At 39.5% G+C, this 25,160-nt stretch overlaps 3 protein-coding genes across 3 annotated transcripts; 2 read left to right on the forward strand and 1 right to left on the reverse strand.

Annotated features, from left to right (window-relative positions):
• Positions 1-622: 622 nt before the first annotated feature.
• On the reverse strand, positions 623-6,496 carry anapc7 (anaphase promoting complex subunit 7). Its single transcript, XM_085367876.1, has 11 exons — positions 6,301-6,496; positions 5,652-5,838; positions 4,957-5,076; positions 3,598-3,709; positions 3,268-3,421; positions 3,033-3,175; positions 2,778-2,895; positions 2,493-2,689; positions 2,176-2,400; positions 1,869-2,019; positions 623-1,775 (listed from the first exon to the last, which is right to left on the reverse strand). Exons 1-11 carry the CDS (start codon positions 6,399-6,401, stop codon positions 1,586-1,588), a joined length of 1,698 nt encoding a protein of 565 aa, XP_085224002.1. The 5' UTR covers positions 6,402-6,496; the 3' UTR covers positions 623-1,585.
• A 2,266-nt stretch (positions 6,497-8,762) lies between these two features.
• On the forward strand, positions 8,763-14,275 carry LOC146620801 (ubiquitin-conjugating enzyme E2 G1-like). Its single transcript, XM_085367877.1, has 6 exons — positions 8,763-8,921; positions 11,452-11,554; positions 11,658-11,755; positions 11,918-12,096; positions 12,208-12,315; positions 12,395-14,275. The coding sequence occupies exons 1-5, from the start codon at positions 8,879-8,881 to the stop codon at positions 12,292-12,294; spliced, it is 510 nt and encodes a 169-aa protein (XP_085224003.1). The 5' UTR covers positions 8,763-8,878; the 3' UTR covers positions 12,295-12,315; positions 12,395-14,275.
• Positions 14,276-18,065: 3,790 nt separating this feature from the next.
• rad9b (RAD9 checkpoint clamp component B) lies at positions 18,066-24,979 on the forward strand. Its single transcript, XM_085367878.1, has 11 exons — positions 18,066-18,099; positions 18,453-18,523; positions 19,239-19,376; positions 19,513-19,627; positions 19,723-19,822; positions 19,989-20,095; positions 20,286-20,392; positions 21,012-21,076; positions 21,332-21,454; positions 23,757-23,946; positions 24,857-24,979. Exons 1-11 carry the CDS (start codon positions 18,066-18,068, stop codon positions 24,977-24,979), a joined length of 1,173 nt encoding a protein of 390 aa, XP_085224004.1.
• The last annotated feature ends 181 nt before the right edge of the window (positions 24,980-25,160 follow it).

The following is a 25,160-nucleotide window of genomic DNA, read 5'->3' on the forward strand; positions in this document are numbered from 1 at the left end:
TGATCTCGACGCAGCTGTGATCCTGATGCTGGCTGGAAATATGAAGCAGCTGGAATTGAACAAAGGGAAGGGATGTGAATCAACATTTGAATTAATGTGTTTCAGCATCTCATCCCACTGCGTATCTGACCCAAGCCTGTTAAAATAAATTTTACTCTAAAACTAACCTAAATGTGAGGAAAAACTATTTTATGAAATAAAGGAAATGATTTTCAAAATAAAGATTAAGCTAATAAAAAGAAAATGTGCAGTTTTGGAGGAATGTGTGAGCACCCTTGTGCAAATATTTAGTGAGACTCCAGAGTCCACCTTAAATCCAGCCCCCCTGACACACTCCATTTGAAACCCCTCCTGCACAGCTAGAGCAGAGCGGAAGAAGCCTTAGGATTTTCAAAATAAAGCATCACCTATTCAATCACCTCAACTTTAATGTGTTTGGTAACTTATTTGCTTACTGTTCATTGTGGGTCCATGAATGTACCCTGTTGAGCTGTTTTTGCTTCTTCGCCCTCTGACTGAGCAGAGATATGGAAGAGAGAATGAACACACTGATCACCTGGTGATGATAATTTATAAGCAAGTGGGATGACTTTAGAAACAGCTCTGTGCACATCAGGTGTTTCATTATTTTATTATACATTTTAAAAATATGTACAAAATACTATAAAGTTTTGTTTTGAAATGATAAACTAAAATATTCCAAGTTATGTTATTTTGATACAGAAGGCAGACCTAATGGACGACACAAACACACACACACAAATAAGCTGAACTATTACATGACACAAAAACAGGTTTTAGAAAATTCATACAGATTTTAAAGAGCAGCAGAAATTCAATGTCACTTCTGGTATATGTGTGACCTTTATTGTGACACTTCAACACCCACCCACTGCCTCCTTTGTGGTAAACGTGTCCCAAAATAAAAATATTACACAAGTCATAGTAACTCCAGTCATTTTTTTTTTTTAAACTTCAAACCACAGTTTACTGAATCACCGTCTAATTTTAAACAAACTTCAGCTGCTCATTTACTTGCATCCTCCATTCCTGGGAACAACCTCTCAATGCAGGATACATGACTCACTATAAATAAAGTCTTTTTTATTTTTAAATGTCTTTGTGGTGTATTGTGAACTGGCTGGCAGGCAAGAAGGGTGCACAAATAGACAAGGTAATATAAGAACTTTGGGTGATTCCTGGATTTATAATGCTATGCATCAGACCTCAGAGTGACACTGCTGAGACTGTCAGACTGATGGGAAACAGCATTGGGGTCAAAAAAGAAAAAAGAAAAAAAAATGACTGGAGTTCTGCATCAAGCTGCATTTTAATAAAAGTTCTGACGGCTTCCTGTAGCTGTACTGCAAAGTTGAGCATCAGTTCATCCAGGGGCGCAAGCATTAATTGTTGTATTTAAGGTCTTAGCCGTGTTGTCGTCTTTAGGTTGGCAATAACCTCGGAGATCACGGAGGTTAAACATGCAGTACAACCTTCGTCTTGTTCCGTCTGACAGCCCTCATGGCTGAAGGCTTCCCGTGGGCTGCCGTGTGATACTGACAGAGCGTCTGTCAGTGGACCGGAGTCACTGCATACCAAACCACTGTTCCTGATCGGCCCACTGAGCCGCCTCACTGTCACTGCCCTCAAGATCGCCGTCCTCCCCGCTGCCTTCCATGTCGTCACCATCCAGCTCCACTGTGGCGTCTGTGGGGCTCTCCTCCTTCTCCATCTTCTGCATGCCTTCTAATGATTTCTGGTCATTGGGATCCAGGCTTAGGACAGAAAACCATACAGTGTTAAATTCATAAAAAATACTTACTAGATTTTATGACAGCATTTTCCCAGGATCAATAATCAGTGTTTACCTTAATGCTATACTGTACTGGTCCATGGCTTCTTGGTAATCATTGACCGCCACCAGGAAATCTCCCAGCATCCTGTGCAGGACACAGTCACTTTGATTGGCCAAGGCGTTGCGCAGGAGAGCGATCCCTTCTTCATATTTCTGTTCCCGGCCTTCAAACAAGAAAAAAAAAGCAAAAGCAACAATTTCATCTCATCTGTATGTAAAGCTTCTTTTTCCTCCCTTCAAGTCATTAAACTGTAGATTTATTTATCATTGGGGAAAGGAGGAAAACAGAAATACTTAAGAGTCTTTTTTGCTGTACGTACTGAGGAGTTCAGCCTTCTTGACCACAGCCTTGGTGTAGTCAGGTCTCTGGGCAAGTGCCTTGTCTAAAAGGGTTTTGGCTTTCTCCTGAGTCACTGGGTCTTCCAGACACACTGTGGCGAGGATGGTCAGAGTCTGTGCATTGGCTCCTAAAGTCTTATAGATGTTGTTAGCCATTCCCATAGCCTCACGAATCCCATTGGATGCCAGATAACAGTCAATTAAACCTGGAGTCATTAATACTTTGTTATTGCAAACGAAACAAAAACAATCTGAAGAGCCAAAAAAAGAAAGAAAAAAAAGCTAAAAGTAAGCCTACCTTCATAGCAGTCAAGGCGGCAGGGTGCCAAACGCATGGCCTCTCTGAAATGGATGATGGCTTCCTGAACTCGGCCCATGTTTCTCAGTGCCGCACCCTTCAGCAGCAGTGCCTGAACACTATTGCTGTTCAGCTGGATGGCCTTGGCTCCCAGGTAGAGAGCCCGGGAGTAACGCTTGCTATAAAAACTGTGACATCTGAACACCGCACATTGAAAAGTTTAATGATATAAAACACGGAAACTACATGAGAGAGATTTTGTCTGAGAAAAGTAAGACTACTCACCCAGAGATCACCCACGGTTCAGCGTGCTGATCAGATATATTAAATAATCGACCTCCCAAGACTTCAACATCCTCCAGGTGTCCCTCACGGGCCATCAGGTAGCCATAAACATCCATACCTGAAAAAGCAAACATGTTTCCAAATCTGTCTTTATTAAGGCTACTTAGACTTGTGTGACACACAGATTCTGATATTAAAACTGTCATCAACTACAAAATACATGTGTAAGTCAAAACGTTCTCTCCTGTAACACACCTTTGATGAGGTAAGGGTCCAACATCTGGGCTTGTTCAAATTTGAGAATTGCATTTTTCGTGTCACCTGCTCTGAAATAGACATCTGCCAGGCTCACCAGGAGGTCCACGTTGTCCCGCAAAAGTGATTTCTTTTCCAAAGAGCTGAGAGTGTTTCAGGGAGGAAGTTAAGACTGTCACAAAACACGGCTCGCAATATTCACTCACTGTGTACAAATCATTATTGCTTTGCTCACCAAATGGTATTAATAGCTCTCTGGTTATCCCCTGCATGTATGAAGGCGTACGCTTTGATCCAAACAGACAGCCAGTCAAGGTTGGGGATACTCTGGATCGCATCCATAGTCATGGAAGCCACCTCGGCTCCTTTGACTGACAGAGAAAGAAGACCTAAAGGAAAAACACATTTTTCAATTATTTAAAAGAGATGCTAAATCCAAGCAGAAGGGTTTTTTTGTTTGTTTGTTTTAAAGTGGCATGGACATAGGAGAGCACTGCAGGTACAAACATCTTAGCAGATGAAGTGCTGCTTATGGGATTACAGAGTCTACAGTGAACATGCGTACCAATGATTGCATCCAAGGCAAGAGGGCACTGTCTGAGGACCTCTTTGTAACTCGTCACAGCAGATCGCTCCTGTCCAGCTTTCCTGTACAGGTTAGCTAGCATCATGTTGATCTGAGGCAGGAAGGAATACAAAAGGTAATTACTACACCTTATACAAGTTACTGCACTTGAACTGGTTTCAAAAGGTTAAATAGAGCTTCATACAGTTCCATATCATATGAGCCCCATTTCAACAAAACTGGATGAATAACTTAGGAAAAGTGGAGATCTGAAAACTAGTATCCAACACTGCTTTGGGCCTAAATTTGCCAGAATTCAGGGGTCAGAATCAATGTAGGTAATTTCTGATTTCAATTAATGACTTCTGTTCTTATAACTGATACCCTAGCACAGAGGTTCCCAAAGTGTGGGGCCCAGTATGAAAAGGGGAAAAAAAAAAAAAAAAAAAAAAAAAGGAATGCTTGGACACTGCTAGCATAATGGACAGGTTTTTTGACGGGAGATGAAGCGTCGCCAAATATGTTTCCAAACCAACTTCCTTCCATGCCAAAGACTAGAAAATATGGTGAAGCATATCTTCCCTTTGGCTTCACCTGCACAAGTGCCAAGGTAGGTCTCTGCGACAGAATTAGTTTTCCCTGTGTCGGGAGCACGCGCTGGGCTCTCCAAATCCCGGACAAACAGTATCCCACATTCTTGATTTTTAGTTCACAAACGCTTCTTGTAATGACTAACTACTCCTGAAATTTTGGAGATGTTAGCTCTTTATACAGTAAAGTTACAGTGGGATACAAATAATATCAGGCTGATCCCGCCGTAATTTGTTCCCCCACTTCAAATCACGGACAAACAGTATCCCACAGTTGTTTATGTTTCTGAACCCATTTTGCACAGAGAAGCACTTTTTGAAAAATGTATTGATAGCGCGAAGGTTTTTCTTGTAAAACAAAGGGGGGCCCAGCAAAAGAAGTTTGGGAACCACTGCCCTAGAATATCATGAAAACCAACCAACTAACAAATTTTAGCATCAGTGAACCAATTTTCGTAAAGTTTGTTAAGATTTATTTCAGTCGTATTTTGACTGTAGACCAGTCTTTGACTTCAAACTGCAACTGTCACACCATTTCCAATTAACAGATTTCATACTCCTAGTTTTTACTTAGGTGATTTTACTTTAAAACAACTACTGCTGAATTGTTACAAAACCTGAACTTGTAGGTGCATTCATTATTTAGTTCTAAAGCAGCTATTTGAATTCACACAGTTACTAGTCTAATCAGTTACTATAAAAAATAAATACATAAAACTAAAGCATGAGGTAAACAGTGATTGACAGTCACTGTGTTAACAGACTGTACCTTCGGAGTCCTCTGTCTGGATGGTATCCCATCGAGCACTGCAATGGCGTCTTTATCCAGTTTCAGAATGGTGTAGCACTCAGCTATTTTGTACTTTACCTCAATCTCTGAAGGCAAACTCTGAAAGACAACATTCATTGTAGATGAACATTATTCTAACCAGTCATCCTGTTCTCTGGATATACATATGGTGCTGCAGGACATGTAAAAGCATCTTTACATTTAAAGCATTTTAAGCCTTAAATCACTGGAAGGATGAAAGGCTTAGATTTACATTGTGTGAAAGTAAAGTAAAAGAGATTTTAGTGTCGCAAAATTTTGTAAACATTATGTATAACAAAATTTAAAAAAAAAAAAAAAAAAAAAAAAAAAAAATCACAACTACAGGTAAAGTCACGACTCACATTACCAGAATTTTAGTGGCTGATGAGGATCTACATTACTCCTGTCAAACTTTATCTAATGTAGTTATTAAATGTTTCAGAAAGGCAACCTTTAATTACTACGGAAAAAGTCAAAAATTCGGGAGAGATGTTCAGCATCAGCAAACCTAATGTTCAATTCTGTGTCAAGTCAAGCCAAAGATTTCTATATCAAATTTTAAATAAAGAATAATAAAAAAAACAACAACAGGTGACCAAAATGCTATTATAGATTTCAGTTTGTTTTTGATTACAGGAAATTGTCAAACACACCTGTGCCTGTATGTTAGAAGCAGCTCCACCAGTTGAAGTACGAACTTTTGATGTTTTGCTGAGCACCTTTTTCTGTTGCAGAGCCATGCTGTATTTGCAGGCAGCGTTGCGATACTCTTTGTCATGGAAGATGGCATCAGCATGGTAAACCAGCAGCTGGTACTTCTGAGCCGGCGAGAACAGCTCCCTTCCATTAAAAACACACCAACAATTAAGTGCTCAGACTGAGGACAACCATTAAAACTGAATGACACACGAAGAAACATCAATGCAAAACTCATAAAAATTGTCCTACATAGCTACAGTTTTTAAGTCAGTCACTCTAAAGTGTCAAAAGTATGAATGGGTAAGACAACGACAAGTTTTCTAATACAATACTAGTTAAATTTCAAGCTATTTCATAGTAGCATTGTTAAGCGCATACGCTTGTAGATGCGACTATATCGTGAAGGAGTACACACACTGTACTGTATATAATTTAAATTGCACTCGCATTTAAACACTATCCAATAATGAGTGGATAATGAAAAGCTTCGGTAGAAATAATAATGTTAGCTGATGTTGACTAGTTAGGTTGGGGCTATCGCTACCACTGGTGTGGAAAAGCAGTCTTCGGGAATTAGACGGTTCCCGCTCAGACACGACTTACGGATTGTTGTTGCTCATCGTCAGCAACAAACTACTCAAAATCCGGACATTAGAGTAAAGGCCTGCTGCAGCCATATCCCGCACATAATCTATTACATTCATTTTGGATTATTTGAAGGGCTCGCTGTAGGTTTCCGGCTCAGGTTAAAAGTTTGGGCTCTGGAACGGCTAATGTTAGCTAGCATCTGACGCATAAGACGTCCAACGGCTGACCTTCCTTCCGCATAGTGCTGCGTTTAAATGCTCTTCAAAAGCTCGTATATTTTCAAAACTTTGAAATAAAAACCTGCCTGTGAAATCTTTGATGTTGAGTAAAATAAGTATTTTATCGACTTTACTTTTATCTTAGGGACGTTAGATGAGAAGTTACATTTTACGAAATATTTTACAGACCAAGGCGTCTTTATTTAATTATTCTAAATTTATCGAATCGCACATGTCGCGATACCTTTGAATGCATCATGTTTGTTTTTGCTGCAGCAGTTTTTAAAATAGTTGGAAATTTTTGTTTCAACTATTGACTTAAACAGTCGTGTTTTATCAAATCACGCTATTTCAAAATTCTGTAATAAAAGTGTATGATATAATTATAATATATTAAAACAGTTTACATTATCGCTAATCTAATATTAAAATATGAGTCAAAAACTCAGGCTTCAGACTACCCTATATGCTAATTTTGAGATAGTGGATGAAATATAATGAAGGTAGCAGTGAGCCCCACTATAATACAAATAAAGATTATTTTGAACTCTTAATGGAGCTGGAAACAAGTATAACAGGTCCTCTTTAATGCACAAGATCAGCTGATACTAGGTTTGGGGGCCCATATGGTGATACACATATTTAGTAAGGATTGTGAGCTTAATATATCATCAGATTTTTTTTTAGATGTGTACACATGGTAGCTTATTAACTTTCCAGTAGTGGATTTCAAAATATTATTTGAAATCCACACATATGGTTTTCATATGTGCCTGTTTTCAGTGAAATCAAGTTTAATAGCAGGAAATCCATCTCTGCCATCTTTTTCTAGTAACCTATATTGACAACAGCATAATAAAACTGGAAATTTTGTTTTTGTTGTGCTACCCCAATATTTTAGTGGTCCCCATATGGCTACCCTTTTAAAAATATTCTGAAGTGCCCCTGCTTAAGAGTTGTCTATAAAGATACGACTTGAATAAGCATTGTTACTTGGGTGAACTCAGGTAAACTGGGACACCTTTGGTGTTGTGTTGAGGTGATGTTTTACATTATAATTGTTCAGGCACTGCACTTGTTTGTGTGATCACGTGTTGAGTGTAAAAAGGGCAAGTGAAAGGACAACATGAAACAGAGATAACTGGGTGAATTTTAAGATAATTTTAATTGAACATAACAATGTAACGTTGCATTTCAGTTGCATTAAACTGCCAAATGTTACTTGCTGAAAGATGCTCATACCTAATTTTGCTGACTTAATCCAGGCAATGAGCCGCCACTACGTCTAAATGATGCTCATCAAAAAAAAAGTTTGCACATCGGTTCCCCCAACCAATATTTAGGTTGGACTGAGACTGCCAAAACCACAACCTAATAGACTTCAGTAAGGCTACAAACCACACAACAATAACGATAATAAACTGTACAATAAACAACAATCAATCAGTGTAAATAATCACAAAAAGGTGTCTGTGGCAATTTGAAAAGAGAAAACACTCACTAACAATCATAGTCTCCCTGAGAACTGACATCAGATGGGGAATCCAAATGGTGATTTGGTCGGGGGTGGGGTTGGTACACATTTATGAGCCAGTGGACACTCTTTCAATGATGAGGATGTACACATCCTGGACAGGGAGGAACACTTGAGCGGAAGTCAAGAAGGCCATTTACGTGAAAAGAGAAAGACCATCTCTGAACTGAGGAGGGGGCCTAAAGGGTACTTTCACCATCTTACAATGCTGTGATTGCAGCCATTCCCCAACTCTCTGCGAATGGTACTTATGGCTATTAATCAATGGGCTTCAATCAATGGTCATGACAATTTGCATATTAATGATCAAGGAATTGACCTCACAGCCCATTGTTCATTCCGTGGGCTGGTTTCAGTCATTGTGCAACTGTAGTGTTTATAAGGTTCGGGAATCCTGCAGTCAACTGAGACAGAAGAAGTGGATGGATGACGAAACGTTTCTCCCACTGAAAACGCTAAGTCCAGATGAACAGAATCGACCTTCTGCGACATTTACCAGTCTCATTACGCTACAGTCTTATTGAATCAACTCTACACATCTCTCCACGAACGCATTGGCGAATTTTGAATTTTGATTTCGCTGCAGTACAAGACTGATACAGTTTTCCAGTTTGTTGCTTGTTGATTTGTCTTGATCAAATGTTGCTTTGAAGCCACGCATAAACACAGTCGACCGCAGGCGCGCATGCGTACAGCTCAGGCTTGTGTCAAAACACAGAGGGAAATCAGCAGCAGGCACGGGCAGTACTAAGATCTTAGCTCGGTTTGTTCGGGTTTAGCTCTTCTCTTCGTAAAGTGTTTGTCTACACGGAGTGCTTTTTTTCAACTGCGCGGGCATACCATGACCGAACAATCAGCATTGCTTCTTCGAAAACAACTGGCAGGTAATAATAATGTAAAACTAAGCAAATAGAGCCGACATAAAGGCTCTATACCTTAGCAGCTAACGTTAGCTTTTTTGTGGCTTGGCAAAGCTGTGTTTACGCAATAGAAGTAAGCTCAGAAAGGTAGCCGAACAGCATAATGGGTTCCTTTATCAGTCTAGCTGAGTGTGTGGCTAAGCAGCTTTGAATAGCTTACCTGTGTTGTGAATAAATACATAATTTTGAAGTATACTGAGCTCAAAAACACCTCAAACAACACATTGCAGGACCAGTCTAGCTAGCATTTGCTAGCAAGTTGGGCATTAGTTAGCTAACGGAACAAAGGAATAATCAACCAGACACTCATCTGCTCTAAACACTTTAGCATTGTTAATGGTAGCGCTGTGCACCGCAAGGATTTCATAGATCTATATACCAATACATTAGTAACCGCTTGATTGAAATTACAAATCCATAATATAGCCATTTAAGATACAATCTAACGTTTCTGATATCAAATATGGCCCAGAGTCTAACGCGGGAGGCAATCTATATTAGTATTCAAGCCCTCAATGCTGAAACTCTTATCGTTCTCCTTTTGAAGTCTTTGCAGAGACATAGTTGATTTTATTGCTGTTGTGCCCTGTAAATGACACATGGATCTCACGAGTCTTTAAAACCCGTGGTATAAAGTTTGGTTTGCAGCTGCGTGACTGTCCAGTTCCTTCAGTTCTCATCTTTTAAAAGTAAACCAATACCTCAGTCAACACTTTGCTATATGAGGTGCAGCTTTTCATTTAATGACTTTAATGCTGTAATTCAATTATAATTTACCCGATAGGATAGGGTAAAAGAACTTAATGCAGCATTCAAGATCAGGTGATGAAATCTGTCGTGGATCACTAAAAAACAACATCGTGCAGTCTTAATCATGTAAATTATATTAATTCAGTGTTAATACACTGCAGTCAAACTGGTCCATTTAGCTAAAGTAACACATTTTGTGAGTTCAGTTTCAGCACATGACAAACACAAGTGCTATGTATGTTTGTATATAGCATGCCGTATTAACATGACAGCATCCAGTTACACAAGTGATTTGGGATTTTGCACCAGCTGACCATCACATACAAATATTAGTTACTCTGTGTGTGGGGAATGAATCATTGACAGTGTTTGATGCAGTTTTTCTTTTCAAGTCAGTGATTCATATCAGCAATCTTCATTATTTTTGGACATCACGATTAGATTCTGTAAACAGGTTGTTCAAATGAAAATTTATGGATTTTCAGTTTTTGCTCAACTGCGAAGTAAAGGTTCATCTATTGTCTTCCCATAGTTCCCATGTTTGTATTCATTTTATTTGTTTAGCCATATTAGGGCCATATTATCACCTCTCAATGACATAACACAGAGCTAAGAGTTATTAAAACCCCCCCCAAAAAAAGCCAAAGACAACTGTCTGAAACGGAGCATTTAAATCAGTGTGAACCCTTGTACATATGCTGACATAATTTGGTCATCTTTATTATGAATATATATTATATATGACATCAAATGAGGAAAACCACAGGTCAGTGGTCAAGTAATTATTCCTGTTATATTTTTCGAAGACTTCATCAAGTCCTTTCTGTGGGCTGTATGTGTTGTTGGTGCATTGTATTGTAGATTTTCTGTGGACGTCCACGCTGTTACAAAAAATTGGCAGGACTCTAGCATGCTTACAGACACAAAGTATAATTAAGGCTTTAAAATGAATGGATGTGGAAAGTAATTTTTCTGTTTCTTCAGTCCTTAGCAACAGACTGCTCCCATGGAACCAGAGTGTAAGATTGATCTATTTCCTATAAGACCAAGGTTAAAAGAGTGCTTCAAGCACATGCCATATTGAAAAACTGAGATATTCATCGTGATGCCTTGTGTGGGTCGGTTTCTCAGTGGCTCGGGAAAATTCAGTTAGCTCAGTTGAGTGTATATAGTACTTGTTGCTGATTCATTTTTAGTCACCTGCTCTTTGTGAATTCACAGATGTCAGATACTTCCCACAGTGAAGTGTGTCAGCATCAGTAAACAAAACATGGGTAAAGAGCTTGCGGTTTACATGATATCCACCAAATCAGTGTCTGGGACTCCAACACAGATTTATTTTCCTCTGAAATTATGTGCCATGAGTTTGTCATAATAGTTTATTTCTGCTGGGTTTTATTTACTCAAGTTTGTTGACCTAAGTGAAAAACCAGAGCTTGGTTACCTTGTCAGCTGCATCATGTCAGCTTATGTTTTCTATTAAGCTGCTACCGCTTTTTTACCCCCAGTCTCTTTTACTTGTGTACTGTTGATGTCAGCTTAACTGATTGTTATGATACCAAAATTCTGAATATCCAGAGATACTTTTATAACACGTAGTAAGAGTAGGGGTCTGTCAACAAAATATGTTAACACCGTGGATGTTGACTTCTCTTCTATTTCTAGTGATAGGCCTTTCTGTACTACAGTTCTGTTTTCACTTTGCTACTGAATAAAATACACGTTGTGCCTCTGTTTTTCCCAGAGCTCAATAAGAACCCCGTGGAGGGCTTTTCAGCTGGTCTGATAGATGATGATGACATATATAAATGGGAAGTTGTGATCATTGGTCCACAAGATACCCTTTTGTAAGTAAGGTCTTTGGTTGACATATTCAGAAACACAAAGGATGATTTAATTCAGTCATTTGACAAGTGTTTGTCCTTTTTCCCCCTGTATTTCTCACTGCAGTGAAGGAGGGTTTTTCAAAGCATACCTAACCTTTCCCTATGATTATCCACTACGGCCGCCGAAGATGAGGTTCATAACTGAAATCTGGCACCCAAACGGTAAACCCACTTCTTACCCTTTGATCCTTTTACTCACATAGTCTTCTTTGCCATCACTTGATCCCTGCATATAAATAGATTTATAAACTCTCTTTTACTGAACAGATCCGTGCGACTGACTTGAAAGTGTAATCAAAAAATGTGTGAAATTCGTCTCCACAGTTGCAAAGAACGGCGATGTTTGCATCTCAATTCTGCATGAGCCAGGAGAAGATAAGTTTGGTTATGAAAAGCCCGAAGAACGCTGGCTTCCGATCCACACGGTAGAGACAATCATGATTAGTGTTATCTCCATGCTCGCAGACCCCAACAGCGACTCACCAGCTAATGTGGATGCTGCGGTGAGTTATTTATGTCATTCTTCAAATGCTGGAAGTCCCACCTTTTTATTTGAGCAGCTTAGGTAATTTGAGAAAGTGTGAGTAAAAGAATCTGGTTCTCCTTTCCTACAGAAAGAGTGGAGGGAGGACCCTAATGGAGAATTTAAGAGGAAGGTGGCTCGCTGTGTAAGAAAAAGTCAAGAGATGGCATACGATTAGGAGTCAGCTGTAAATTCCAGGGTAAGCAAACTGACCTGCTGAGTAAGATTTGCATGGAATACCTTGCTTCTGTAAGTAATAACTTCATTCTTTATTGCAGTTAAAGGAAATGCCTTCAGAGGGAAAGATTCAGCAAAAGGCTTTTGCACCCCTTGTTTTGCCAGTCAAAGGAGTTGGTTGGCTTCAACCACGTTTTTGTGAACGGTTGTCATTTTCCGCCAGACGAACCAATTTGAGAAACCTACCAGCAAAATTATCCTGTTTCTTACCTGGAATTGTATATTTAATTTAATTTATTTTGAGAAAAAATAATGATGTAAAATATGTCACTACTGTAAATTAACTTCCTTTTTTTATCTGCTGCTGAACAGTTTCTACTTTATACCAGGTTTCTTATGCAATTTAGTGGTCAAGATTGTGTAAAACAAAATGAAAGCCTGTTGTCATTAGGTCATCACTTGTCCTCCCTGCTTCATACTGAGATAGATTAACGACAGCCCAACATTAGCTCTGTCCGTAGATGCGATTATTTTGTCATTGAATCACCGTTGCCTTTCGTCGGCTTCACAGTTCGCCCCGTCTCGTTCAGAGGGACAGGTTGAGAACTTTTTATGGTATTCACATTTTCTGAGAAAAAGCCTTCTGTTAGCATTTTCTTCAAGTGTCAGTACATGTAAGAGTTTCAAAACCATGACTCTCAACCTGCATGATCCCCTCAAACAGCTCTGTTATGTATCGTTTTAAGCTATGGATGCAAATGGAACGGCTTACGCAGCACCTTGAGAGTTATTGTTTTATTATTTTTAGACTCAGACAAGCATAGCTAATGGTAACAGGAGGTTGGTGCCAACTTCTCAGGATCAAACTTTAGTGGGATCTCGATTAGCAATCAGTAAGATAAACTTAATGCTCCGCCGTCAACAAAGAAGTCTGATAATGATCACTTAGTTGAAGTTATTGAAAATCACGGACAAGCAAATCCAGACTGTGAAAATAGCCTAAGCTGTGATTATTCTGCATGTGGACTGATTAACTGGCATCTGCGCTTACCTCAATTTAAACGGATAGCATATTTGACCAGGTTTATGGTTGAGTTCTTAATCTGTTGGGGAATACGGGGGATTTTAAAGGCTCCTTAGTAGAGTTAGGCTAGTTATTCTTACCTTGTTTTGTCGTGGCACATTTGGCTTCCAATTAGTGCTTCATATTCACTCGCGGGCTTAGACTCTTCAGGACTTTGGCTAGTTTGTGGGATAGTGCTCTTCTGTGAACATCTTGAGTTCTGATCGGTACATACTTCATTAGAATTTATCACCTTCACTCGATTACTAAATCTGGGTTGTGATCCTTCACAGAGACTTAACTTGCCGCTTAGTAAAGTGTAAGCAAGTGGGGGCTGAAGGCGATCCCCCATTTAGGCTTTATTTTAAAAAAACACTAAAAGGTTGTGTTTGGGTGGAGTCTGGAAACCACTGGCTTTTGTTCACCTCATTGATGATGTTGTTGCTGAATATTAAGCCATGATGACGTGAACTCTGTATAACGTATTGATCTGTGACTGACACTGAAACATAGCTATAACCATCTTTTGGCGCATGCAATCAGGTTTGAGGGAGTTGGGGTGAGTTTCAGTAGGATACCATTGGTAGTGCATTCTGGGTGAATGTGATGTGTACAGTTGGTAGATTTCTGTAGACTTGATTATCACATAACTGCTGTTGACATTACCTTTTAAAGTCAGAATTTTCTAACCTACCATGACCTCCTCTGACCGGTGTTCACTGTATTTGCACAGATTCGGTGCGTTTGAAATGTCATTAAGCAATACGCTCTGAAAATGGTGTGTCCAGGTAATCCACCCTAACGCCATTCTTTTTGTTTTTGTTTATTTTTTTGTTTGTTTTTCATTTTTGTTGTTGTTTTTTTCCCCATTTTGTGTCAATGCAATGTATATTGGACATGATGCTCAATAAAGTGTGTAAACAGAGTGCTTTGTAATGTTGTGTTTTACATTTTTCATGAGGACACACTCTGGGTTCAAGTATATTAGACCTCTGCTCTGTAATTGGAACCCAGTGGGAACTCTCGCGTTTCAGGGCTGGCTTCGTTACACAATAATAGGCTCTGCTGGCTGCGGACAAAGATGCCAGCAACCTCTCCGATATAGGACAGGAAATACTGCTGTGTGTATAACTGAGGATGAGGAAGCGGGTTACATTTGCTGAGAACCTGAAAAAAGAAAACTTGTTCAGAAATGGAAGTGGTCACATGAGGTAACGCTTACACGGAGGTCCTGACATCCTCGGTGAATTAACATAACTGATGGATTTATGAAGTTTCACAGTGAGACTTGTAATTTGTTGTTTTTAGATCTGCAGGCCCTAAGAGGAGATGCACGGGTGGTGAGTTAGATTTTTCTTATTTACCAGCTGGACATGAACCTTTTGTTAGCGATTTTTTTTAAATTATTATTATTATTTGATTAAATGTTTAATAGAGAGTGCATAAATCAGAGGTTTGTATGTAGTTGATGAGCTGCCAACATAGCTTCTAACATCCAGATGCCATAAACATCTGGATGTAATTTAATGCTGTTGAACTACTTGTGGTAATTTTGTTCTTTTAATGTCATTTTTCTCACTTTTGTTTTCATCCGTTCATCCATTTGACATTTCATCTTTTAGCTTGGCTAAAATGTTTTACACTTTATCCACAAATTTAGCCTAACCAACATTTGTTAATTAACTTTAAACCTTTAATTTTTGCTATTTGTCCTGTTCAAAAATAGTTTTTACAATTTATCCTTAACTTACTAGTGTTAGACTAGTTTGTTCATTTCTTTTAACACCGCTTATCTCTTTGCTTTCTAACTTTTGGTTTTTGTGCCTTTTAATAAAGTGACACTTTAGTTAAACCTCTTAAATCAGCCATATCTTGATTACAGTAGATTTTAAATTAAACTGGAATATTTACAAAAAAACGTGTCATTGTCCAAATACATGTATACATCAGTCAGACACAGTATTAAACCCACTAAAAGAAATAACATTTCGATGGCACATGTCATGGCATACAGTCATGAAGAGCTTTCACAGGACGTGTAATGGGGGTGTACTGTGAAAACCCACGATTCAATAGCTTGCTCCTTTAGGAGCAGTAACCCGAAGTCATGATTTCTGTAGGATTTAAGTGTCCCATATCATTGTGGAGGAATTTTACAGCTTCTCTGCACTCTTTACGACTTTGCTTTAGTTCATTGAGATTTGTGGGGATCTCACCATATCATCTCAGTCAGTTTAAGGTCTGGACTTTGACTATTTTGTCACATGCTTGGGATCACAAGCCTGTTTCAGGACTCCAGCCAATCTTAAGCTGCCTGACAGATGGCTTCATATTTGACTTTATAATACCATTGTGTACAGAGGACTTCAGACAATTTCCTGTCATAAACACAGCATTTTTTCCTGACATGTTGCTTTTTGGTAGGCTTTGAATGTCTACCTGGTCAGCAGGTGAGAGAAATCTACAGAGGACAACACACAAAGATGCCTGCAGGCGGCCAACACTTGAAAACGATACATCCTCCAAAATCTATGATGTCTGCCCCTTTCTTACAGGTAACCTCACAAAGCTGGAACAGGTAGCTTTTGGGTTTGGTTTTTTTTTTGTTTTTTTTGACCATCAAGGGCTAAAGAACCTCTCCAGGGGAAAAAATATGGTGTTTTTTCTTTTTGCGATCCTTTACTACATGTCGTTCACTATGCTCACTCTCCCTCCACCTCTTTCCTATCTATCAGTGTTGCACTTTCGAAAAAAGGTTAAAACTGCCCCTAAAATGATATTTATTACTATATGTTAGTTGTGAGTTTTTCTAAAGTAACAAACCTAAGAAACTAAACTGATAAATTTAAATCCACCGAGAACTTGACTCATTTGACAGTAGTGACAGATTTTTATTAGCTGTTTGATAGTTTCTTCAATTGAAAGGCCAGCTAGTTTCTTTAGCAGAGCAGGCACAGGTGAAGATATGACCTGAGCTGACAACAAGTAATATTTGCTGGAAAGCTTTTGTTGCAATACAGTATCATCTTAATATGTTTTACATTGTGTTCCTTTTTACAGAAAAGCACTGGGGTTAGGGTTAGAGCACACACACCTAAAACACACATTGCTGCAGTGGGGACAGCCACTCTCCCTCCCTCCATGTAACGGGAGAACTAGTGAGTGAGTGGGGTCTGGTTTGCTTTTAGCTGCAGAGGGAGCATGGTGGCAGAATGCAGGCATGCGATGGAGGGCTAAAACCCACATACAAAGTGAAGTAAAAGTTACCAGTTTTTAAGGCACAAAGAGTGTTTTCTAAATATGTAATCCCTGGTGAATAGAAGTCATTCTGTACGGGTTTAATTCATGCCAGGAGAGGAACTTGATTTTCTCATTTAAAGCATATTTAAGGCATCTCGTATATATAACGACCTTACTGTCCTTCTGCCATGTGTAATCACATCTGTTCTTGTCTCAGGAGCCAGCTTTTACAGGAGGACGCACACCCTACCTCTACAGTATAGCAAGCATCTACAGTACAGAGCACATGAGACTGCAAATGAAGCAGCACTATCTCAATGTCCTGCACGCATGCATTCAGTCAGGTCTGTATCTGAATTCATTCTGAATGCAGTGAAAGTTTGTCTCACACATAAACTGACCAGCACAGTCCAACGCATCCTGTGTTTTGGATCGCCCAGGTCATGATGAGACCCGCAGGAGAATGCATGGAGATCATCATTGCAAAGAAAAGAGCATGTTTAAAACTGATCCAGAGAAGAGCAATGCAGCAGCAAATAAGCAACAGAGGCAAAGGAGAAGCAGCGACAGAGCTTATTCTGATGTCACACTTCCAAAAATAGTCAACAGATGATATATATGTATTTATTATGATTTATAAATAGGTTGTTGTAGGAAAAGTCTTACATTCATACACATGCTAATATCCAAAATACATCAATAAATGTAGCATATCTGTTATTAAGGCAGGTGAGACTTGTGTTGTTTGCATGTTCTCTTTGGGGACTTCATCTTCCTCCCACAGTCCAAACATACTAGGTTGGTTAATGTTGTCTGTCTCTGTATTTATTTATTTAAAAATGATTATAGTTTCTAATTATTTTTTTTTTTAATTTTTATTTCATTTGAACTTGTTTTTGCTTTTAATTTAATTTCAGTTAGTTTCCATTGTGAGTTTAGATGTTATTGTTTGAAATGTTTAGTTTGTTAAGATTATCTTGGTTTTAGTCTTTAATTATTATTAGGAAAATGTAGGAATATGTAAGAGGTAAGATTTAGGAAAATCATTATAGGTATTACAAAAAACAAACATATTGCTTGAAAACGTGTATTTTGGTCACATGTAAGAGGAAAGATTTGGGAAACTCAATAAAATCTTGATAAATGTCCACCAAAGCCTTGTAAGATAATTTAAAACAAAGAAACTTTTACCAGACTAACAGGATATATTCAGGATATATTCTCTGCATTTTTAATGTTAATTAATGTTAATTCAGTAAGTTTTACCTATAAAAACTCAAACTACATAGTTTGAGTTTTTATAGGTAAAACGACTTAAGTTAACTAGGTATTTTTAGTTCCCTTAACTAGTTTATTTTCCTTTAACCAGTTGATTAGTTTTAGTGAACTATAATAACCTTGGTAATGAGCCTGTGACCGTAGAATCACTGTGATTAGCCGTGACAGGCCCGTGTCTGACATAGCAAACCATGAACTGCGTCCTGGAAGGAAACTCTATAAAAGGTAATATAAAGAACACTCGAAGAAGATGCGAACTGAAATTTGCTGTAAAAATAACATATTTAATTCTATAATAATTCTATTGATGAAAGTTGTTCAAGCTACGAAATTGTTCATTTGGAACGAACAACGGGACTAGCTTATCTGATGTAGCTAAACTGGCTAATAATGAGTTAGCTTTAGGGGGTCATGACCCCTAACATTTTCAAACAGAAAAGTGCACTTTTCTGTCTGAAAATGTTTCGTTTCATGGTATTAAGAGAAAGAAATATTAAGGTTATAGTAAAATAATACAGTATAGTAAATAACAATATTGTGTCAAACTTGAACTGTGGAGGGGCTGTGTTGTGTTTCAGCATTTGGGAAGGCTATTCATGCCCTGTCCCGGGTTGGAGATGAGCTGTGGTTCGATCCAACGGTCAAGGGGGTGAGCAGCAACAGCAGCTAGATGTAAAAATGCTCATTGACGCTTTATTAGGTACACTTTGAGTATTTGCCAAGTTTAAAAAAAATTAATGCTATTAAACTGTTGTAAATGGCTTGCTGTCCTATAATCTGTCAAAAACGATTGAATAATATCAAGTCACCACATGCCAAAGAAGCTCTATTGGATCGAGTTGTGGTTGAACATTTTCATGTTCTCAGGTAGGCTTTAGCATTTAAACCATGCTTATTTAGTACTCAGGGGCCTAGAAAATATCCCTTACACCATTACACCACCACCATCAACCTGGATTGTTGACAGACGCCAGGAGGGAGCCATGCTTTCATGCTAATTTATGCTGACCCCACCATGTGAATATTGCAGCAGATATCTAGACTCATCAGACCAGCCAACATTTTGTAAACACTACAGATTGTTGTTAGAAAATCACAGTAGACCAGCACATTTGGTATTAACAAGCATGCAACCTTGAAAGTCACTTCAATCCTCCATTCTGATGATTGGTTTGAACTTCAGCATGGCATTGTTGTCATGTGATTTGCTAATTAGATATTTGTGTTAATGAGCAGTTAAACAGGTGCAACTAATAAAGTGACCAGTGTGTGTGTACAAGAGCGTCTGTATCGATAATCTCCAGGTGTTAAGGTATTCACCACCTTACTTCCTCCACAATAATTTCTCTCTCTCCCTCTGAAAGCTGGCCCTGAGATCAGTGAATTCTGCTCATTCTGCATACGCCTGCTTCCTCTTCTCGCCGCTCTTCTTCCAGCAGTACAATCTGGATTCAGTCAGGGAGCAGGACAGTGGACCAATCAAATGCAAGCTAGTCATGAAGGTATATCGGCATTGCTGGTTTTTCATTTGTAGGCAGAAACATCATCTTAACAAGTGACTGTTCAGTAAAATTAGGGCTACACATCATGCCGTTCTTTCAAGACTTTATGATTAAACTGCGTCTCTTTGTTTTAAAGTGTGTGCTGCCACTTTTCCGTTGTTCGACTTCTATTGAGCACAGTGTGAAACGGTGTCAGATATCAGTCAGCACTGGCAGTGACCAAGTGATCGTTCAGTTTTTCTGCAGACACGGTAGGAAACTGCATAAATGACAGTAGGTGTGCATGCAGTTTATATTTTGAACACATGGTGGCACTGTGCTCTAAGTGTCTCTGTTTTTGAGTTAGGCATAACAAAAACCTACAATGTGCGTTTCCTGGAAAGTGAGGCGCTGCAGGCAGTGTTTGCTTCACACCTCTGTCCCAATGTGCTGAAATCTCCTGCCAGGTTAGCATTTCAGCATTAGAGCCTCACTCTTCTTTTCTACAATCAGTACATGCTGGCTGCCTGTTGGTTTTGTGTTTTAGACAATACCAAAAATATATATTGACAGAAAAAAAATGTTAAAAGTAAGCAGCCAGAGCTGCCTGTGTGTGTTTTCCTCTTTCTTCAGGCTTCTAGGCGATATGGTGATGCATTTCCACGCGTCTCAGGAAGAAGTCACTCTGTCGATGTCAGCCCCGAAAGTCAGTCTGAGAAATTACAACGAGGGGAGAAATGGTCAGTTAATGTCAGACTGCCATTTAGCTCAGCCCACGTGTGGCTGACACGTTTCACAAAGTGATTGAAAGTTGCACAAGCTTTGAGATGAACATAAAACTTCCTAACATACTGCATGTTCAGTTCTTTAAGCACATCAAAGGAAGCACTGTAACGACTGCTGTTTGACTTGGATGTACCTGTGTGACAGATCACATGAAGATGATGCACACTGAGATGTCCTTACACCCAGACGAGTTTGACTACTTTCAAGCCGGAATGGACTCAGACATAACCTTCTGTCTGAAGGAGCTAAGGGTAACGGGGTTATTTTTGGAGGCCTCCTTGCTCCTGTCACATGAGAATATTATGTGTGCGGAGAGCGAGAGTGACACTAGCTCACATGTGGGCAATTCATGTCTAAGAGGTCATATTGCTGTCCTGTACTCGTGCTTTAAAACCAAGTAGGAATGAGTGTGGACTTTATGGGCTGCTTAAAGGTTGATCTTCAGCTATTTATAATTTGATTAGCAGAAAAAGCTGAGAGAAGTGTAATGTATAGACTAGTGTGGTCAGTAAAGCAAAATCACTGGGCTTATAGAAAAACGAGACAGTTTTGTTGGATATTTGAAATAACAGTCTGTGTACGTTCAGTTAATGAGACTTGGCCTGCATTAATGCCTACAACTCTTCACACTAATGTCTTGGAAAGTCACTTGGGCTTCCCGCTGTGAGGCTCCTCGTTAGCCCGCCTAGTCGTCTTGTTCCTGTCGGTTTTGGAAAATCGGGTTTGGACGGATTAGAAACTAGGCTTTAAGTTTTAGTCTTAGCCTTAATTTGATGTATATCTCCAGGCTGATAATAGTTAAACATGTCACAATATTAGCCCACACTTTTCAGCAATTAAACTCAGTTGTTGCTTTTTTGTTTTTGCCAGGGGTTACTGTGTTTTGCGGAGTCACATTGCCTTCCGGTGTCGGTTCACTTTGGCACTCCAGGAAAGTACGTTTCCTTGCTACTGTCATGACCTTGAGTGGAATTTATTCACTCAAATTACACAGGCTCTGTGGTGCTGTTCAACAAATTAACACCAGCTAGACTGCAAAATTCTTTAACGTTTATATATCACTAGTCACATCACTAAGTGAGCAGTTGTGGTGTGTTTGCTGCTAAAAAGTAAAAGGTGCTGACAAATAAATAAAAAAAAAGAAGACACAGTGAAGGGATTTCTGCCATGGAAACGCACTTTGTTTGCAGGCCTGTGTGCTTCTCTGTGGAGGACATGGTCCTTGAGGCCACTGTGGTGCTGGCTACGCTGGCTGACTTTGAAAGCAGAGGCCCCTCACAGCCTACAGAGACCCCAGCCCCGACTACACACAGGTAACGACCACCCCTGACTTCACTGGCAATACTTTTAATCATCAGTGCCTGGGGGGAAAGAAGGGTAATTACTGCAGCTATTTTTTAAAATTAATTTGAGCAAAATAAAAAACCTGAGAAAAATCACAGAACATAAAAGGAATTCATCTCAATGAAAACACAATAGACCACACAATCTAGTTAGAAAACAAGTCATTGCCAGATAAAAATGCTTAAAAAAAAGATCAAAATCATTCAAAAAACTGTCATAAACAAAAAATCTGCTAAATACTGCAACAGATAAATCATGCAGATTAACTTTCTACATAGTCCAGATATTTTATGACATAGAGAAAGGGTCCTCGGGCCTTTTTGAACAGCCTGTTTGTTTGTTTGTTTTTTAGTGGAGTTTGATGTCATTTGTCTTACCCAGTCTATAATATCTGATAGCTTGAGCTTCCATTTACATTTTTAAGCTATTAGCCTAAAAGTTTGTTTGTAATTATGCCCCTAGATGGCAATCAATTAGAATCTGCACTCATCGGACACTTTATAGAAAACCGTTTTGCCTTCAGAAATATTCCTTAGCTATTTTAGTCCACACTGACATGACAGCATCACATAGTTGCTGCAGGTGTCTTGGCTGCATGTCCATGATGTGAAACTCCTGTTCCACCACATCCCAAAGATGCTCTGTCTTACTGAAGACTGGTGACTGTGGAGCCCATTTGAATTCAGTGTCTCATTCAGGAAAGCAGTTTGAGATTATGAGAGCTTTGTGAGATGGTACGATACCTGCTAGAAGCATGTCAGAAGATGGAGATGTACACTGTGGTCATAAAGGGATGGACGTGGCCTGCAACTATAGTGTGGCCTATGATGCTCAGTTTGACTAAGATCCCCAATGTTTGCCAAGAAAATATCCCCCACACCTTTACAACACCATTACCAACTCAAACTATTGAAACAAGGCAGGAGGACATGCTTTCATGTTGTTTATTTTAAATTGTGGTCCTGCCATCTGAATGTTGCAGCACTTCTTAAATCATCAACATTTTTCAGTATTCTGTTGTTCAATATTTGTGAGTCAGCATGAATTGGATTGTCAGTTTCCTGTTTTTAGCAGACAGGAGTGCCACTTATTGTGGTCTTCTGCTCATGTAGGTTATTTGAATTACTGTTGACTTTCTATCAGCTTGAAGCAGTGATACATCCATCCATATATCTTGTATACGATTATTATTCTAACGATTTAAATTGGCAGGAGTTACATGGGTTAAGGAATTATGGCGTGTGAGGAGTGTATTTTATCATTATGTTGACCAGCTGGTGTCATTGTCGCAGTCTTTGTGCGTCCAGTTTGTCAGGTCTACAATCCAGTGTGCTGAAGAGCAGAACTACCTGAGCCTCTCTCCTGGCACTCAGTCAAGCTGGTTTGCCCTCATTGGCTGTTTTTAGCCTCTTAAGAGGCATCATGTTGCAGTAGCCAGCCTTGTGTCTGTAACGGAGATAAATAGGGCAAGGTCAGGGCACGCAGAGTTGGGTTAGAAGCCCGTCAGTGTGACAGTCTATAATCCCCTCCTCCACGCTATGCTAGCCAGAGTCTCTGTCCTGCTTTGCTAGCCTGCTCTCTCCCCATTGTCCTCTACTTGTGCGTCTAGTTGGATCTTATTACACCATTCCCAGCTGCAATGCTCAACATCTGGGTCATTTGTAGCTCGTTTTGCTTGTGTACACTGCTGGAAGTCTGCAGAGACATCACCAACCCCATGATTCGACCCTCTGCAGTGCTCCTGTCCCTAATGCTCAGAATTGATCTGCATTTTAATACTTTTTTTTCCTGATGAAATTTATCATGCAGGATATTTCTGACTATATGCAATGTATTTGTGTTTTTCATGGTATGATAAGTACAATACTTGCTTGCCTGCAGACTCTGGGGCCTTTAGAAGCCTCTTTACTCCTTCCTGCTGTGCTCCTAATTATGTGTCTGGGTTACGTCTGAGGTTGACGTGTCGTGTGGTTGCATGCACGAGGTTGTTGTTTTGTTCCCTTTTACCGTGCTTAAGGCTGCTTTCACCATCTGCTGATACAATGCTAGGTAGTGTTTTTGTAAAAGCAAATAACAATGTTTTTAATATTTATATGGATTGGAAGCTACTACACAACATCCTCATTTGTAAAACTAGTAGATATGTTTATCAATACTGTCTGAATATATGTGTGTAAAAACACTCTGAATCTGTGTTGAGAAACAAATTTGCACCCATGTACCTGCGTCATCTACAGCTTGCAGACACAAGTGTGTTCTGTCTGTTCCCAGCTGTGCAGATGCAGCTGCTCTGCCTGTGGGTATACATGAGACTCAGAGCAACAACCTCCAAGTTCTTCCTGATGTAACAGAGCTTGTTGAATCCAGCCAAGGCAGCCCTATAACCTACCCACCTGTTCTGATGCAACTCCAATGCCAGGGCGACAGTGCTTGTGCTGGAATGACCCCACCTTCCAGCATGGTAATAAGAGCTCGCTCTTGATTTTTAAATCTTAACTGGGATCTGCAGATGGCCTGTGTGTTCCTTGTGGTTTGGATGCTCTACAGTCTTTCTGAGAAGTATGGTTCAGGGTGTGCTGCAATGGTTTACAATATCAGCTGAGACATGTCTTATGTTCTTTGTCACCTTTTTAGATTTAAAGACTTTTGCTGGAATCCCAGTTGAACCCCAAACCTTTTATCAAATGTCTTCTGTGCAACTTTCCCTGTTAACACAGGTTTATTGCTTAATAGTGTTTAAATTTAAGACTCTGATGAGCCTTCAGGTCATCCTCCAAGCTGCAGACTGCACTGTGAGGACACCTCCGGTGCAGGCCCGACTCAAGACAGGAAGCGTTGCCAAAATAAAGCATGCTAGTCGAAACTCCACCATCCAAAAAATATTTCAAATGCACAAGAAGATTATGAAGGCAGATGTGCTGCACTAAGTGAACTTAAATTTTTGCCTGTGTGCATGTGAAATAACTGACTGCTCCAATACTGTTCTGCATATCAGTTCTGTAGCATGTTATTATTTTGAGCAGATTAATTGTAATGATTTATCATAGAAATATATTTAGAAAAATCCCCCGCTCGCCCCTGCGGGCGGTCAATCCTTCAAGCTCGGGTCCTCTACCAGACGCCTGGGAGCTTGAGGGTCCTGCGCAGTATCTTAGCTGTTCTACTCAAGATCTTGAGCCAGTCTCCCTGTGGACACTGTTTTTAAGTGACCCTCATGCAGCGTCCTCTGTTGTACTAAGATTTAACATAGAAATTGACAGGTGGTCAGAGCAAATGCACAAGTGCTGTAAATCTAAAATGAGAAAAAAAAAATGGCAGAATGTTCTTGAATGAACTGCATACACTCATGTTTGGCTATTTGTATCCTGTAGATCTGCTCCCTGCTGTTCGAGGCCATGTCCTCAGAACCTGGTGATGATGATGGTGCTCCCAGACTACCTGTCCTGGCATATTTCAGTGATGAGGAAGACTATCCGAGAAGCCCGTCACTCTGAGGGAATAGCAGTCGCTAATTAACAATATTCTTCTGTAAATAGTTATCAAAGTGTTAATCTCTCCAGAATAGTTTTTATTAAATATTGTTTATTGTTAAAATGTTTTTTTTCCAGTTACTGTTCATTTGAACAATATACCATCCATGTTGTCTGTCAATAAAAATGTGCCATCTCGGGAAGA

The sequence above is a fragment of the Diplotaxodon limnothrissa genome, linkage group LG12, assembly GCF_057381915.1.
Source record: "Diplotaxodon limnothrissa isolate DT_005_m linkage group LG12, D_limnothrissa_male_GT1.1, whole genome shotgun sequence".
Taxonomy (NCBI): Eukaryota; Metazoa; Chordata; class Actinopteri; order Cichliformes; family Cichlidae; genus Diplotaxodon; species Diplotaxodon limnothrissa.